Raw genomic sequence first — 19,432 nt, 5'->3', positions numbered from 1 at the left:
AACAAAATGTGGAAAAAGTAATGCGCTGTGAATACTTTCCGGATGCACTGTATTTCATCACAGAGCACAGGCTTAGAAAAAAAGCAATTAATAACATTATTTGATGTTTTATGGAAGATTTTTGTTTACCTTAACATGCAGTTCAGGATGAGAATTCATATAGTCAAATAACTTTTGGTAATTTTGGAATTGCTGGTCCCACTCAGATGCTTCAGTGTATCGAAAATCATCCCCGAGAGGAGCCAAAACCACTTTAGTTCGGAACAGTTTGGATTTTTTTCTGTATTGATCCAACAGCATTTGAGCCCTGAAAAAAATGGAATCACACACATTTTTTTGATAGAGAATAATAAAAATCAATGATATTGTAATGTTGTTCTAAGAACACAAGTTTGCTTTAATAATTTAAATACATTTTTGTTCTTGTAATGAAATATTTTGTGTTCCGTTAGCTACTGATCGAAAGATTGATTGATGTATTAAAAGCATAGACTTCTAATCTAAATAAAAAAAAACATATTATAAGAAATACACAGTCTTCTACAATAGCATTTCTTTGCAAATGAAGTACATGTTTGGCTTTATTAAACTGTGCTTTTTCTTACAATGCATACTCTGACTAATGGGTAACTTACATTTTGATATTGCTATTGCTTTACATAGGCAATACACATTTACAGACACTTGTTCTCATATCAAACAAATAATGTTTAAGAACTTTTGTTTCAACTACAATTGACTTGATTTTTTATGACATTAACAATGAATAAGTAATGCAAGAAAAGTGTCTGGTGCATTTTTAATTGACAAAAATACTATACTGTAATTTAGGAAAATGTTTATTAAACAAGCATTTATTAATATATAAATAAATAGGGCAGCACAATGGCACAGTGTTAGCGCTGTCACCTCGCAGTAAGGAGGACACAGGTTCACTTCCCGGGGTCTCCCTGCATGGAATTTGCATGTTCTCCCCGTGTCTGCATGGGTTTCCTCTGCGTGCTCCGGTTTCCTCCCACAGTCTAAAGACATGCAGGTTAGGTGCACTGACGATCCTAAATTGTCCCTAGTGTGTGCTGTGTGTGTGTGTGCTTGGTGTGTGTGTGTCCTGCGGTGGGCTGGCGCCCTGCATGACTCTGTGACCCTGTGTTAGGATATAGCGGGCTGGAAATTAACTGACTGACATTTATTAATACCTGTCTACTACACTAATTTATTTGCTTGCATGGCAAGGGTGCAAGAGATCAGAGGCTGCTTGGTCCACTGTGAATCTTAGCTCATGATAATGAGTAATTCAAATACCTTAATTGAGGAGATGACTGTTTACTACTTAGAATCAAATTGAGAAATGAAGGAGAACTCAAAACATACTTACATATATACATAGTTTAAAAAAAAAAAAAAATCAGTCATTACATTGCTGCACCAAAATTCAGGCGAAGGTAAACTGAAGCCAACGATAACAAAATAATTAAACTTTCTATCTGTTATGATTCTAGTTTTGTTTATTTTTATTTGGCTTTAGTAATTTTTCCTGCACTTGTTATAATTTTTCTTAATCTAGGAATGATGTTATTTCTTTTATAATTTTATTGAATCATGTATTTAGGAATTTCCCCCATCCCATTTTGAAATTTTAATTGGCACAGCCATTTTGTGGTCCCATCACTAAAACATGGGTACTTGTTGTTAGGTTTGTGTTAAACATCATAAGACTCTTCCTTTGAATGAGGAATTTAAAGCGTTAAAGCTTAGATAAATAGCCTTATAAACTGCATTTAATGAAAGGCAAATTCTTATTAGAGTGTTTTGATTACCCATCCAACCCGCTATACTGTATATAGCGTCGCAGGGGACTTCCTCCAGTCCTGTTCAGCCTATATACATCAGACTTCCAATACAACTCGGAGTCCTGCCACGTTCAAAGGTTTGCGGACGACACTGCTATCGTGGGCTGCATCAGGAGTGGGTAGGATGAGGATTATAGGAACCTATTCAAAGACTTTGTTAAATGGTGTGACTCAAACCACCTACAACTGAACACCAGCAAAACCAAGGAACTGGTGGTGGATTTTAGGTGGCCCAGGACCCTCATGGACCCCGTGATCATCAGAGGTGACTGTGTGCAGAGAGTGCAGACCCATAAATACATGGGAGTGCAACTGGATGATAAATTTGACGGGACTGCCAATACTGATGCTCTGTGCAAGAGAGGACAGAACCAATTATACTTCCTTAGAAGGCTGGCGTCCTTCAACATCTGCAATAAGATGTTCTATCAGACAGTTGTGGCGAGTGCCCTCTTCTACACAGTGGTGTGCTGGGGAGGCAGCATAAAGAAGAGAGACGCCTCACGCCTGGACAAACTGGTAAGGAAGGCAGGCTCTATTGTAGGCATGGAGCTGGACAGGTTGACATCTGTGGCGAAGCAACAGGCGCTGAGCAGGCTCCTGTCAATCATGGAGAATCCACTGCATCCACTGAACAGTATCATCTCCAGACAGAGGAGCAGCTTCAGTGACAGACTGCGGTCACTGTCCTGCTCCACTGACAGACTAAGGAGACCCCACACTATGCGACTCTTCAATTCCACCCGGGGGAGTAAATGTTAACATGATTCAAAGTTATTGTCTGTTATACCTGCCTTGCACTTTCCACCCTGCATTTTTTAACTTGCACTGCATTTTTATCACTCTTTAATTAATATTGTTTTAATCAGTATGCTGCTGCTGGAGTATGTGAATTTCCCCTTGGGGATTACTAAAATATCTATCTATCTCCTAACACAGGGTCACAGGGGTCTGCTGGAGCCAATCCCAGCCAACACAGGGCGCAAGGCAGGAAACAAACCCCGAGCAGGGCACCAGCCCACTGCAGGGCACACACATACATACACACACACACACACACACACACACACACACACACAAGGTAGAATTTAGGATCGCCAATGCACCTAACCTGCATGTCTTTGGACTGTGGGAGGAAACCGGAGCACTCGGAGGAAACCCACGCAGTTTGACTATAGTTATCAATAAAATAATTCTGTTAATATTCAAGTATTTTGGGGTTATTTAAACAAAAATTAGGGTCATTTTTTAAAGCTAGGGAATGCCATTTAAATTAATGATAATTAAGTGTTATGTTGATATTCTCTGTAGGTTTTATATTCAATTTTACAATAATAATGGAATTATTGCTCTCTGGATTTACTTTCACAACAGAAAGATGCACAATTTCTTTTAGTTCATTGTAAACTCTTAATTCGATCAGAAAATAAAAATTATTCATAAAATGTCTAATGCATTATTGTCTTTTTTCAGGAATCCAGAAAGTAAAATAATATGTATACAGCAAGTAAAATGGATAAAATAATTTCTGCTCCAGAGATATTCGAATTAGCAATTAATTTTCTAAAGATTTAAATTTATTCCTCTGTTTAACTATTTAAAAGAACTGGCATTACACTGTCACAAAAATGTAAGTGTTGGGCCAAAAGGCCCATAATGAATAAGTGTGGCTACACAAAAGTTTTCACCATTATTAAGTGGTTATCTAATATTAACAGTTAGCTTTTATACAACTCATTTGGGAACAAATAAAAATGAGATACATGTTTCTGATGAAGAATGAGATGAGATAAATATTTCAAAATGCCTTAAAACTGTTTTAATTAATTCATATTTATGGCTACAGTATTTTGTTTGAAAATGTATTTGCAAGTGAAGGCTTGTGAATCTTACATGATTTATCTTTGTTCAGCAGACATATTTTTGATAATCCATTTTTGCAGGATATTAAAAAGGCATGGCAAAGCTACATTACAATATTCACTTCCTCAGATATCTGCAGCTTATTCTAATCCAATCCGTTTGTGACGAGATGCATTCTGCTATTTTGTTAGTTTTATTATCTAGTCCTAGGACTGACTGTAGCACTATGAATCTCACACTCAGCCTAAAATTTGATCTCTATTGCCTTTAAATTTTGCACTTTCTTAACCACCAATAACACATACTCAAAATATACAGAGGTTTCTTAGTTTTGCAAAAGCACCTGGAAAGAACTGACATTTTTTTCTTACATTTCTATCTGTCGCTTGTAATGGCTACATCAATAAATCACATCAGCATTACACATTAAGCTGTACATTAAACTATTATCCACTACACTAGTAGCCTTAGGAATAACATCATCATCAACATTATTAATAATAATTATTATTATCACCATTATCATTATATATTTTGTTGATTCCTTTTTTTAAGGCAACTTACAAGATACTTCACTTTTTTTTCTTTTTATTGCAGTCACATGCAGAAGCTGAATTTAGGAATTGAAGTCCAAAGCACTGGCCACTACAGTACACTGCCCATCATATTATAAAACCAAACTCAGCAGATCATTTGACCACACATTGCAATTCCTCACTGGTGACTAGCAAAGATAAAAGTGTTTAAGGAGCAAAGATAAAATATATGAAGTACTCTTTTACATACATCTTATCACCATAAACTACTAAAATAATCTAACTAAATAGCTAAAAAGCATTAATCATACTTTTAATGGTACTTGACTATCTCCATTATGGAAAAAAAGATCCCATCACTTACTAGCTTTAAAATGTTAAATTGTTAGGTTCAATAATGATGACTTATTTTTAAAGTTTTTATTCTCAGTATTTCTTCCATGTGACATTCAATTTTATATGAAGCCCATGAGCTCTTTTACTGTAAGAGGCACAGCTTAGCTTTAATACTATGCAGTTTAAATTGTAATTATTACCACTTGTAAGAGTCTAAACTTAAAAATATATAATATTCATCTCCACACATCAACTATGTTAAGAGATCATGTTTTCCATCACAGGGAGCTGCAGCTTATTTTCGCAGCATTTGGTGCAAGACAGGAAACAACTCTAGATGCCATTCTATCACACACACATTCAAAAGTTGTCACACCCAGCCAGTTTGGAATCAGCAGTTAGCCCAGTGTGCAAGTTTTGGGATGTGGAAAGGTTAATCACAGTACTAAGAGAACACCTGAAAACCCCAAGGAAGAGATGACTATCAAAGGACCAAGTCAACTAGGCAGCAGCTCTAAAGTGCGTCACCATTCTGTATAAGAAAGAGGGTATCAAGCCAGTACTAAATTTCATAGAGTTTTCTGATGAGGGAGAGTTGTTGTTTAATCTGAATAATATTTACAGGCATTTATAGCACCATTTGAAGGCTCATTGAAAGTGGCTTTATGATTTTAAAGGGAGGGAGGTGCTATACATTTTTCTTTTAGAGTGAACGTTAAGATTAACTTCTCCTCATTACAACTTCTATTAAGGGATTAATTAATCATTTCAAATGTGGCAAGGTATTATGAAGCAATTAGTAACTTTAATACAGCTATTTTTGTCTTTCGATGTTTAAGTGCAGATGGCATCATGCAAACTGAGCAAAACTGCCTCCTTATGAGCCAACAAGTTTAAGTTTGAATCCCACACTGGGACCATGTCTGTACTTTCTTCTTGTGCCTATGCAGGTTTTGGCCCAAGTACTGTTATTTTTTTTTTCTCACACATATACAAAGGCAGGCAGAACAAGTTAGTTGGCAAGTCCAGTTTGGGCCCTTTCTGAGTGTTAGTGTGTGCGTGAGTGGGCTCTAACACCCAGTCTAGGGTTGTTCATTGCCTTCTACTTTGGACCGCTGGGACAGGCTCCTGCCCTCCGTGACCTTGGACTTGATTCATTGTATTTGAGCGACTAGGACTTAGTTTGTCTAATGGTGCAGTGATAATGCATCTGCAAATGAGATGCTCTTTTTTTCTGCTGCTTTGCTGCATGCACAGGCTAAGAGGATACTTGAAATGCCTCCATTTATTAAAATGGTTGCATACGTGAAGCCAGTATGATACTGAAAATATGAAGCATTAAAGGGTAAAAATATTTGTGACTGTGATTGAACATTACTTTACATTTAGATTGAAAAGTGTTTGGCTGTTGTATTCAGTTTGCTGATGTCAGAAGGGTTTAACTCTGTATGTTCATACAGAGCTGTGTTTAACTGTATCAATTTTATTATAACTATATTTTCAAAAACTTTCAATAATCTATGATGCCAATGGTTAGTGAACAATATAAAACGATTTGAACAATGCATCAAAAGAGAAAAGGATGGATGTAAAGAAATAATATGAAAAAAATACCTTTGTAAATTAGCCTGAAAGGCAATCAGACTTTACATATTTGCACCTCTGTTGAAGCTGGGTTGATGACAACTCTGTTTCAAATTGCATTTAACAATCATTTTATTCAACTCTGTCACCACAGCTATCAATCACTTAATAATGGGCATACAATATAAAGCTATTAATAGCCACATCTATTTCTGGTACCACTTATCCGCTAACAGACTTATATAACTCAAAAATTATATTTCAATATGAATATATAACATAGTTTGCATTAACACAGATATTAAATTCAGTGTTGTGCATAATTAAAATATCATATGATGGACAACTACTGTTAGGAGAACTACATATGAATAAGAAGGCAGCAAAGAAACCAATAATTAATAATTTATATCAGTACTGTAGATTTTCAATTGAAGGCCCAGTCATGCAGGAGCTGCTACATTTAAGTAAATGCTTGCCGGAATCTGTCCTGTCCAAATTCAACCTACTGGGCTCCAAGGTTTGGGTTTGCAGACAGAACAGTCTGTACCCTTTGAAAGTTTATGATGCCCTGAACATCATACTTGTTTGCTGAGGCTATGCTAAAAACAATTAAACAGAAAGACACGTCTGGAGATTTACTGACAAGGACACTCTGACACCATTAAAACTTAAATGCTCAATGTTTGACAACAATCTCCTAAAGTATGAGGTAAAACTGTTAAAATACATTCTGGCAGCCTGAAGATTACACAGTCAAGAACATATCCAAATCCAATGAATATTAAACAAGTTGGCACAACCCATATGAAACATTTTGTGATAATGCACAAATTGAAAAACTCTGTGTACATACAAGAGAACTGGAAAATGTTTAGATTGACATAATCTTTATTTCAGTCACATATGAGCAATACAGTATATCCTCCACCTTTGTGTTTAGGGCATGTGTTTAGACCCATCTTTATGTTTAGGGCCCATGTTTAGTTCTATAGAGTCTTAACAGTGATTTCAGATTCTCTAAATAAACTAGGCATTAGCACAGTCAAATGGTATCAAAACATTTTAACAAAATGACAAAGGAAAACATATGGCTGTGCTCATTTTCTTTGAAATGGTTGTTTACTGTTCATTTTCTATACAGTAGGTGTCAGAAGGCAGTGCCTTAAACCACTAGAGAGTAGGATCAGCCTATACCTCTGCTACTTAAGTGGCTTCTCTGAGCAAGTCACTTAAGCCGTCTGTGTGCCAAAAGTAAACAAAAAATACCATATAAATAAATGATTACATAATGTTTCTTTATTTGTGAAGTGCACTGGGTTGGCCATTTATAAAAACTTGTAAACAAGCTTAAGGCATGGTCCATGATAGCTCTGACGGATACACAGAGGAGATGGGGCAAAAAACACTAAAGACAAAATGTAATGGAAAATCAGAAAAAAGCCAATATCAACTTGCTACGACTCCAATTCAGAAACAGATTGGGTGGTATGGAAAGCACAAATAAAAACGCAGTGATTCTTAAATTTACAGTATGAACCCAAGATACTGTATTTCATGTTTAGTCTGGTCAGCTTAATTTCGTATGTTAATATACATCAATTCCTGCATTTCAGGCCTGCAACACATTCTAAAAAAAGGTTGGACAGGGCAAATTAGGGCCAATAATGAGGTAAAAAAAATTAAATAGTGGCATGATTTCAAACAGGTGATGTCAACAGCTGATTGTAATCATGATTTGAAAGGAGCAAAGATGGGCAGATGATCTCCAGTTTCTCAACAAATGTGTAAAAAAATTATTATAACGTTTAAAAACAATGTTCCAAAAAAGAAAGATTGGAAGAGATTTGCATATTTCTTCCTCTACAGTGCATACTATTATTAAACAAATCATGGACTGTGGAGGAATTCCGCTGCATAGAGGGCAGGGGAGCAATTCTAAGCAAAGCACCCGTAATCTCTAATCCTTCAGACGACACTGTATCAAGAGCCATCACTCATTGATAACTGATATAACCACATGGGCAAGGGATTTCTTTAGCAAACCTTTGTCAAGCACTACAATACGGAGCTACATTCACAAATACCACTTAAAACTTCACTGTGCAAAAAGAAGCCTTATGTTAACCACGTCCAGAAGTATCATTGACTTCTCTGGGCTCAGAGGTATCTGGGATGGACCATTACACGGCAGAAATGTGTATTGTGGTCAGACGAATCAGTTTTCCAGATCTTTTTTGGGAGAAATGGATGCCATGTGCTTCAGACCAAAGATGAAAAGGACCGTCCAGACTGTTATCAGCAAGTCCAAAAGCCAGGCTCACTCATGGTATAGCATTGTGCAGGGCCCTTGGCAAAGATCATTAATACTTCTGTGATGGCAGCATTAATGCAGAAAAGTACATTGAGATTTTAGTGCAACATGTACCGCTCTCAAGATAACATCGTTTCATGGGCTGTTTCAACATTTTTTAGCAAGAAAATGCAAAACCACATATGAGTGACTCCATTTTTAAAAGTGGCAACACAATGAAGTTACATGCTGCAGAACAGCAGCACCTTTTTAGCAATGTCCATTGTTGCTATGGACAATATTCCAGCTCCCACTCAAATTAAAGTATGAAGCGGCAACACTCTCAAAAAAACAGAAGAGAGTCAGAGATGCCAGAAGAATAATGATAAAATAATTAATGTCCAAATATAATGTTAGTACTGCGGAAAAATTCAAAACAAAATTAAACTGACAAAGATACAAGTACATTTCTAACAGCAAATTACCTATAAAACTACTATAATTAGGCGTGTTTGGGGACTTAGTGAGCTGGTATGAAAGTTTTTTAATTTTCTAACCATTTCATCAAAGCACAATTTAGCACGATTTTGTTTAATAAATCTTTTTTGTAACAGTGAGTGATATTTAAAAGTAATGGTAATGAAGGATGTAATTGTAGCATACTTAATATGTTTTTAACTTCATTTTACAATATCATGTGGCTAAAGTTGCTTTCATAAACAGCAAGCTACATTTCAAGTGACCAAAAGATTTACAAGCTATTAGCAGTTGTCTTTGGATCGAAATATAAAGTACCAGGCTAAAACTGTTGGTTAATAGATCAGACATCACATAGCCATCGAGACGTGTGCAGAATGAGGCAGAGGCAGAAGGATGCTCTTGAATAAATAAGCAATATTCTTTATTAATTCAATATGGTGGTAATGATATTCTGAGCAAACTAAATAAATAAATACACATCAAACACTGCATCTTTCTTATTTGAGAACACTTGCCTATCTTACTCAACTTACAATTTGAACAATCTCCCCATTCCAAACCTGTGCCCTGCAGTGGGGTATACTTCCTTCAGCCTACATTACTGCTGGTGTTTCCCTGCTTTGCCGTCAGAAGCAGCTGATGAACAAGTAAAGAATAATAAATACTCAAAACTATATGAGTGGAAGAGACAGTAAATCAATTTGTAGCTGAAGTCACAAAGAATATTGTTTCTCAATTGGAGACTTTGAAATTTCTAAAATGTGTAAAGAGTTCTGTAGCTGAGATATCTCAATGAAAATTGAACTCTTCTGACAAATTCCCTTGAAGAATAGGTTTGCAAATTTTCAACAAAATCAGTCCACTGGGAGCCAAGTTTTTCATGAGGATGAACAGAAAGATATGGCTATCACAGTAGTTGCTTTTCGCAATATGTTTAAGACATTCTTGTTAACTAAGGCATCATACCTTGGAAAAAATGCTTTATGTTATAATTCACATTCTAAATTTCTGAAATGCTGAAAATATAATCACCAAAAATCATTAAACAAAAGAAAAAACAGGCTATTCTGTTAAAATGAAGAGTAAAGTGATATACATTCACAACAAAGTAATTTTTTTTTAAATATGTGCTCCTGAATGCTTAATACATACTAACCTGCAAAGGAATGAAAAAAATAGATCCTACTTCACTATCTAGAAAGTGCCCACACCAATGGCAAAATATACTAAAGTACTGAATAAACCAATATAAACTACTTTATTTATCTGCAGTTAAATATATTAACTAGATTAGTACTGTATTTATCCAAAAATAAAATATCGAGACTTCATCATAGTGCATTACAAAGCAGGAAAAAATAGCAATGATTTAATTTCAGCTATGATCATTTAAAAGGCTTATTTAATTATACTACAGTTTTTTGAAAATTTGTTAAAATTGTTTTCCTAAATATGTGTTTTAACTTGGCATCTCATGGGTCATATCATGAACAAGGGCAGAAAACACAGCCCTCTTCTGTTACCTTTTAAAATTAATTTTTGTTTTGTTAATGAACTGTAAGTTAATGTAAGTTTCTTTGTGGTATTGAGGGTACAATATAAATAAACAGTATTATGAATACCTCCGCCAAGAACACGTAAACTGACTCTGACAGGTGACTAAATGCTTCAGCAAAACCAGCTTGGAACCGAAACACAGAACTAATCTCTAGAATGTTTTTTTCTATTTTGACAGTTAATTATTCAGCCTAACTTAAAGTAATGTCATTTGAAAATTACTTTTTGTTTGTTGGTTAAAGATTATAATATTTATAGGGTACCTCCAGTATACAACTGTTAAACTGACGAAAATAGTGAAGCATACTGTACATAATTATGAGATACTTCTTATGGAATATTTCTCTCATAAGAAATAAAGGAAAACATTGTTAAACTGGACCTAGAGTACACCAATGTTCTGTTTAGCAGAATGTTTTCAACTAAAATCATCTGGTAATGCAGTACAGTACACCAGTAATTTAATGAATTAAAGAAAATTCAAATGGCAGGTAAGTCATGAAAGTTAATGAAACAGATGTGGTAAGGGGCTTTAAACTGCAACATTTTTTAATTTGAGCAGTGACAAGTAAGATGTTCATGATTTTCAACATCCCCTCCTGAAAAACTTCAAATACTTCTTGCTAAGCTCGGTTAGTAGCTTAGCTGAAGCTATCCATGCTGGACCAACAACGCAGTCTGAACGTAACATCATCAGATAAGTGTGCTTTCATCCATATGTCTTGGTTAACTATGTTTGTTTTAGTCTACTGTACTTTGTGATCTCATTCACATCCTTCCTTTTTTGTCTTTAACATTAAAGTTTACACGCTGATCTTGTTTTTAAATGTAACAATTATGTAAAGATGTGTTCCTTAATGAATTTTGCTCTGAGTTGCTGTCATTTTTTTTTTAGATCAGTGACATATTTCCAGAAGGGATGAAAAGATTGCATAATGTCAAAAATAATAAGCATTATATATGTGAACCCCACTATTTACTTTTAATTTACTCACTTTTAAGTGAAATAAATTAATAACTAAATACTGCATACTGCTGTTTCCAAACAAGCACAATAAGCTATTGTTTGTGTGAGTTTTTCTTCAGATACTAATTTATAACTACCATTTAACAATGATGTGCAGTTTGCTAAGGAGACAACTGCAAACTGGTCTCATACGGTTGTTTGTGTCAGTACAGTGTGCCCTATATTTAAAATCCAACGTCTGTCTGCCTGTATGTCTGTCCGCTTTTCATGTTACTTAACAGATTTAGATGGTTTTTTTTTCTAGAATTTGCTTGAACATTCCAGTTGATTTTGCATCCTCTCTCATCTCAGTATGTATCATAGCTCGCTTGAGGTACCGATTTATTTGCGCAAGTCCAAGAGAAACACAGCAGGCCGAGGGGTCCTCCTTATTCACGCACCAGCCTTGAGGCGTATCTTACATCCACTTAGCTAGCGAAAGCAAGAACTACTTAACGGATTTAGATCAGGCTTTTTTGAATTAGAATTAGAATTTCCTTGAACATTCCATTTGATTTTGCGACTTCTCTCATCGTGCTAAGAATCATAGTTTGCTTGCAGGAGCGATATATTCCTGCTAATCTAAGACAGAGGCTGCAGGACGAGGGAAGGGGGAAGCGTGACGTCAGGAGTGGCAAGCCGGATGGGGCCCTCATCACTGTCCTGTTACACTTCTACGCGGGTGAAGCTGCAGGGGATTGCTAGTAAACAATATGATAATATGCTTCAGATTCCAAGAAACCCTGCATGAGTGCTTGCTGGTTTCTATCCTTAATGCATGGTTGCCAGATGTCCAGATCTGTATGTGACCGAGTCCCATATTGCCTCTGAAAACAACAATTGCATGGAGCAAAAAAAATCTTAATTCAATTTTTAAATACATAGTTTAAAACAGGCATGTCAAACACGCGGCCCGCAACAGAAATCTGTGCGGCCCGCATGACAGATCCTACTTAGCACTAAAGTTGTACAAAATGATTACTATCGTTTGTGATTGAATCATTCTGCATCTTCGGCGTTACATATTGACTTTTCTTATTTCTGCGTTCTCACAAAAGCACGTTTTCCCATTGCATTATGGTATCGGAAACTTCATCTGCTAGTATAGTTGCAGCCGCGAATTCGCAACTGAAGTGCTAGGCTGCGGTCTCGGCCCACTACCAAGCCGCGAGAGAACTGCCAGCAAAAAGGATGCCCCCTTCACTGAGGACACTTTTCAGAACGTTAGGTGGGCGGGGCTTTGCAGCAGCGCAGTGAGAGGAGAGAGACCGCGGTGAGAGAGTATTACAACAAAGTATTTTTATGTTTCTGACAGTTTCCCCATATGAAACGAATCCACAGAAATCTCGTTACTACGAAATACATTCAGCAGCAGATACTTTCATTACAACGAAGTGACCGTGAAATGCTTGAATGAATCATCCACAGAGCAGTTAGTTCTGTGGTCACAGCTCAGTTGTGGACATTTGCACAATGATCCCCAAACAGAAACATTGTAAAAAATGTTCTTTCTTTGAACATTCCTTGTACTGTTTTTTTGATGTTTTTGTTTTGTGTGGTTTTAAGTGATACCTTTTCCTTATTGCTCGTCAACATTTGAAAAACATCCATTGGAATTTAACTCATTGTCACCCTTCTATAGAAACGGCATACTTGCTATATGCAAAAAAAAAGAAAAATCTCGGGTTGCAAACGTATGCGAACTGCTACATTTGAAGATGCTGAAAAAGACGTTTTTATGTGGTTGCAGTGATGCTTGTTCAAGAAACATTCCTATTAATGCGGCACTCATTCAAGAATATATGATGTTTTTAAATTTTCTTGGGACCTGGACAAACAAACAAACAATCTCACACGTGGCAATAGCGCTTCGGGACACACTTCAGCGTGTTGTTCCCGTTGGGTGGGGGGATCCCAGATCCCAAAAGAGTTCAGAAACCTCACAATATGAAGAAGAAGAAAAGGATAACCGTGCTGACCACAACATTCTTCCGCATTTAGATAATGTTCACACTGAATTCCCCCAACCCAATTGCACGCCAGTGCTTCAGCCATTGGATTTGGGCATCATTCGCACCCTGAAAATGTATTATCGCAAGAAAATGCTGAGAAAAATTCTCGTCAGCATAACTTGTGGATAGGAGAAAATTAAACTAATGCGAAAGAAGCTATTGGAGCTGCTTCCATTTCCAACATCCTACCTTTGTGATGCATGTTTTCTGCAGTGACAGCAACCAAAACAAGATTATGTAGTAGACTGAAAATAAGCAACACACTTCGCGTGTCACTGTCTTCCATCCTCCCCAGATGGGATCGTCTGGTTGCAGAAAAACAAGCTCAGGGCTCTCACTGATTCTGCATTATGGTAAGCTATATAATTTTTTTTACTATGTTATAACTTAATAATAATAGAAATGTAATGTAAATTGTGTATAAAACTGCCCTACAAACCCAACCATAATCACCCCACCAACTCCAACCTCCAACAACCCACCCATCCCTGGAAAAATTTGCTTCTAGTAAAGTGGTCCTTGGTGTCAAAAAGGTTGCGGACCACTGGACTACACTACTGGCTGGGCTGCGGAGACTGGCCACTGGGCAGAACTGACAATCACGAGTAGTAAATGCTTGCATATTTTCACGTTTTTTTGCTCTAGTTTTATGTAATTTTGTGCTAGTATTGTAACGAACAGTTAGTGTAGAGTACAGCTGAAGATCTGAAGTGGACGCAAAAGGTGGTGAGTTGTTTATTAACTGATTTTTGTGATTTAGAGTTTGTATAATTAGTGTAGGTCAGGGGGCTTTTTGCATATCGGCTTATTTTACAATATTAACTTTGAAGTAAACTTAGTAAAGTAAAATTAGATTTTTGGAGGATTTGCTTTCCAACATGTATTACTGAGCAATGAATTCAGTGAGCGTTTTCGCGATTTCAGTTCACAAGAACAGGACTTTGTGCTGTTTATGTCACGATACTCTTACAACATTGAGAATTCACTTGAGAATATCCAAATAGAATTGATTGAACTGCAGTCAGATTCTGTTCTGATGGCAAAATACACCGAAGTTGGTGTGCCAGGCTTGTATGCTTACCTGCCACCCTCGTATGTGCAGATCCATAAGTTGGCATCGAGAGTACTGTCTATGTTCGGAAGCACTTACCTTTGTGAGAAATTGTTTTCGTTAATGAAAGCTACCAAAACCCCACATCGCTCAAGACTTACTGTCGACCACATTTCATCCTCCATAAAAGTTGCAGCTGTACAAGATTTCAAGTCTGATATTGACAAACTGGTTACTAACAAGAGTTGCCAAGAGTCGGGACAAAAGAAATAAATCTCACACTGTAAGACTCCTATATAAGCAATGAATATAATATAATGAATATAATATAATGTTGTATGGAGATTGTATGGAAATAAATAGCTTTTCTTTAAACTTTAAGTGTTAGATTTTTTAAAGTTTTCAGTATTGGAAAGAAAGCTACAGTAACTTTGTATATTAGTATAATAATATTTGTTATAGTGCGGCCAGCTGACGCACGTATGGCAAACGAAGCGGACCACCAATGGTAGTGAGTTTGACATGCCTGGTTTAAAAGGCTCGCTAAACTTTTGTAGACAGTCTGATGTACAACCTTTTATGAATAAAATTTATAACTGTCAGCTGAATCTGAGTGTTTGAATTGTGAGTGTTCTTGTATGCTGTGTGCTCGTGTCGTCATATGCTTCAAATGCTCTTCATGGCTGTTTAGTATTGTGTGTAATTCGTTTTAAAAGTGAAGTGATAATGATAAAGACTTTTCGAGTAACAGGTGGGTCATACCTGCATATCTGCATTCTATTAACATATTTTGTGTCACATTTTATAAAATATAAGACTTGTTACAAGTTATGCTGGCGGTTCCAATCTGTGATTTTGGAAATCTGGCAACCATGCTTGGACGGGCTTCTTGTTATTTTCCATAGCCAAAATACATGATTCACCCACTAACTCAAAATATTCTGCCATATCAGCTTCCTTCACAAATGATGAAGATTAAATAGGTTCACTACCCTTAGAAAAGAACACATGCTCTAGACTAGAAAAGTGAGGGATTTTTTTTTCCTTTACATGCACAGCTTCTAGGGATTTTATGTATTTTGTGTAGCCCAGACCAATAACTGGACAAGGTGTTCAAGAGTTGCACATTACCAGGCCTTATTTGGTCTTGATTAGAATTTTGAGGTTTGTTGCACTAAGTGAAAAAATTACTGCACTTTTTATTTTTTAATCATAGTGAAATGTTTCATAAGCTGTACTGCAAAATTAACAAAAGATGCATCTTAAATTCTGCATACTCTATAACGCAATTCAGGAAAGTGATCGTCTCCCTTCAGGAGCATATAAATTTCCATTGTAATTTTGAAATGTACTATGAAACTCGTGTCCTGCCTGGTATAAGTTTATTGTAATAGGCAAGCTGGAATCAGTTTAAGGTGGTATAAGTAAAGAGACCTTCTAATAAGCTTTACAATACCAAATTCAGAAACATAAGCACATAGTGAGAGGTACATGTCTCCTGCATAAACAAGAAATTGTCTATTGATTCTCATGATTTTATAATGTATGCAATAGTTAAAAGATTATGATTTCTAGAATGCCACTATAAATACGGCACTTTGAAATGACTGATAAAAAGCATGTCTTGTGCTTTGTTATATGGAAAGCTTTACCACTTGACCTGGTAAAACTGCTGTGCTAGCATTGTTCTAGTTTGAACTGAATCTATAAAAAGGGCTGTCATTTTCTAACATGCCTTACACTAAGGTAAACCCTAACCATGGGTATCTAGAAAAAAAATCACATGCAGCTTTTCATTTACAATTCACCAAGCTTTACATTTTAAAGGGAAAAGAGATATGATGCTACCCTGATGGTTATTATATTAATAATAAAATCAAGTAAAAACTCATACTTGTTTTCTATTTTCAAAGTCAGTAAAATAACAGAATATAACACAGCAGGTGCTGTCCTTTCTTTAACATGTCAGCTATAAGTTTGCTTAGCAAGAATGTGAATTTACATTGGACAACAAGACATAGATTACAACAATGATGAGGGATCAATAATTCCTTTTCTCTCATAGCATAATAATTCCTAACAATCCTTGTCCAGTATCATCCATCAAAGTTACGTGATGCCTCAGATTAACAGATACTCAAGTTACAGTGAAAAAGAATCAGCCATGACCATGAGTTTGAAATTTACAAAGCAAAACATGAAGGACAAAAAATAGATAGATAGATAGATAGATAGATAGATAGATAGATAGATAGATAGATAGATAGATAGATAGATAGATAGATAGATAGATAGATAGATAGATAGGGGCAAGGAATCGATTAAAAAAAATAAACACATAATTGTATGGAATTAATTGTGATTAATCACATCTAACATTAAAACATGTGATCATAAAATAAATGAATAAATCATAAATTAAATATGCACTGAATCATAAATTGTATGTAGAATGAACACAAAGGAATTTTTAAAAATTTAATGGCATAGATTAAACTTTAAAAATGACCTGAAAACTGACCTTTTAATCAAACACTACTTGCGCAAATACAAAAGGAATTTGAATGCCTTACTAAAAGTCAAGTTGAAAAGACAACAAACAGAAAACAAGCCCAAACTATTTAATATCAAATTAGCATAGCATATAAGACACAGACATGTCTAAGTAAAGTTAAATGATCAAAAAAACTGTAGTGTCTGAATGCACTGCTAAAGACTGACTTAATTGAAATAAGCATCTCTTAAATGGGGAGACATTTAAACTTGCATTAAAACTCTGCAAATGCCATCAAATGTTCATTACCATCAACAAGTTTATAGTTATACTGTAACCAAGTGTTTTTCAAGCAGTACACAATGAGAGTTACCCAGGTGTGCCATATAGGACTACCTGTATGTAGCTGGCAAAGGGACAAAGCAGCTGGGAAAATGCATCCACAGTGCTGTGTCTGTGAACGCCAAGCTCCACACTACTTTTTTTGCTGGCGTCTCTGATAGTCTCGCTCCTTTTGACTCACCCTTTCGGATGGTTTAGCAAGTGTATAGATTTAATGCTTTTGTGGTTGGTAGAATCATGATATGCATTGGGATTTTTAAGGTTACTAAGTGTGCCACCACAGAAAAACAGTTGGAAAACAATACACTACCTACATATTTGCTCCTGGTGTGCTTTAAATTATCTCTGTAGCTGCTATCTCTTAAAAATGATTATGTTGCATTCTGCAATCTGTAATAATTGGTTGGGAAAAGCATTACACACTTTATTAGAGTAGTAAGAACTGTAAGCTACCTGGAAGACTGACAGTTTAAATACATAGGTACACTTATTTTGGTTTTACTGCCACTCAAAGAAAACATATTGCACGTATGTGATGTGACATTGATTTGATCTTCTTACAGAAACATGACATGAAAAAAGAAGAGAGAGTATAATTTATACATTTACTACTTTATTTGTAGTTCTAAGACTAGGACTCTAGGACTATACTCCCGTGCACGTATGTATAAATCAAGGAAATTAATACATGTACCATTTACTGGCATGTGTCAATGCATTTTAAAATGTGTAATTTGAAACTTTTATATAAAATTTAATTCCTCAAAATTTCTAAAGATAGTATATAAATATGGTACTGGATGTGTATGTAATTCTCCAGGTTCACACTTAACCTTCTTGTATTATTGTTTTATTATTGTAATGTAATGTTAAAAAAAAAGAAAATTATATGAAAATGCCACCCTGACCAAAGCACTGTCTGAAATGATTGCCTCGATGCTGGCTCTGGATGAAACAATATTTTGTAACGTGTTAAACAGGACACATTAATCTCAAAAATTAATGTGTTAACACTAGAATTACCAAAGCTTACAAGAAAACCCGTAAATCCGGCCCACCTTAAATCCACTCGCATGTCTCCATTCAGCTCTTTTGTCTTGTAAATGTGTTGATAATCCCAAGCAGCAAGCAGTCTGCTATACCATACCCCCCACCGCCAGAGAAACTGCAAAAACGTCTTCCAACAGAAACCTTGTTTATCAGTGAGTCAGGTACCTAGGCTAAAAAAATATGTTCTTATTCAGAACAAATGCATTTCACGTGTGTTCCGTGTCAAGATAAACAAAGATCTGTGTAAGTGTAGGATGACAGGAAATGTTGAACACATACCTAAAAGACAAACTTTTTCCATGTTTTATTACTAACAATAAAATGTATACATGAAGTGTATAATGTATGAAGACTGAAGTTCAAATATCAAATAAGCACTTTCACAAAAGATACAAGTATAACAGAACAAATGCGCTCCCCCTTCCTCCCAACCCCACCCAAGACTATAACTGAAGAAAAAGAAAACAGGTTAGTGTTTGTGTTTGGGTTTGGTAGTACAGCGGTTACAGCTACTGACCCCTATTCAGGAGGTCCTGGGTTCGAGTCTTAATGCCTCCCAAAATTACCGTTTTGAGTAGTGAGCTGTTCTTATTCTTACTATCTATACTAATAAAAGGCAAAGCCCTCACTGACTGACTCACTGACTGATCACTAATTCTCCAACTTCCCGTGTAGGTAGAAGGCTGAAATTTGGCAGGCTCATTCCTTACAGCTTACTTACAAAAGTTAGGCAGGTTCCATTTCGAAATTCTACACGTAACGGTCATAACTGGAACCTACTTATGTACATATATACGGCCATAGCCTGCAGCTCGGTCGGCGCGTGAGGCAGAGTTGTGTCCCTCATCGTCACGCCTTCCACGTAATTGAATGCCTGCCCATATAAGGCCGTCCTTCAGCAACAATACAATAGACACGCTGCCGCTAAATATTCGCGGGTGAAGGACTGTGCTTATGCAAACAAAGATGAGATAGTCA

The 19,432-nt window shown here is 36.1% G+C and overlaps 1 protein-coding gene across 1 annotated transcript in view; it reads right to left on the bottom strand.

Moving 5' to 3' along the window:
• Positions 1–19,432, bottom strand: part of man2a1 (mannosidase, alpha, class 2A, member 1) — a 446,136-nt gene that overhangs the window by 223,498 nt on the left and 203,206 nt on the right. Inside the window, exon 8 of the mRNA XM_039757985.1 lies at positions 130–307. Within this exon, the coding sequence (XP_039613919.1) occupies positions 130–307 (178 nt within the window). The remainder of the gene's footprint in view (positions 1–129; positions 308–19,432) is intronic.

Source organism: Polypterus senegalus, chromosome 7 (assembly GCF_016835505.1).
Source record: "Polypterus senegalus isolate Bchr_013 chromosome 7, ASM1683550v1, whole genome shotgun sequence".
In the NCBI taxonomy this organism is placed as follows: Eukaryota; Metazoa; Chordata; class Cladistia; order Polypteriformes; family Polypteridae; genus Polypterus; species Polypterus senegalus.
Note: the sequence above shows the minus strand (reverse complement) of the source record. Positions and strands in the feature narration are given on the sequence as shown.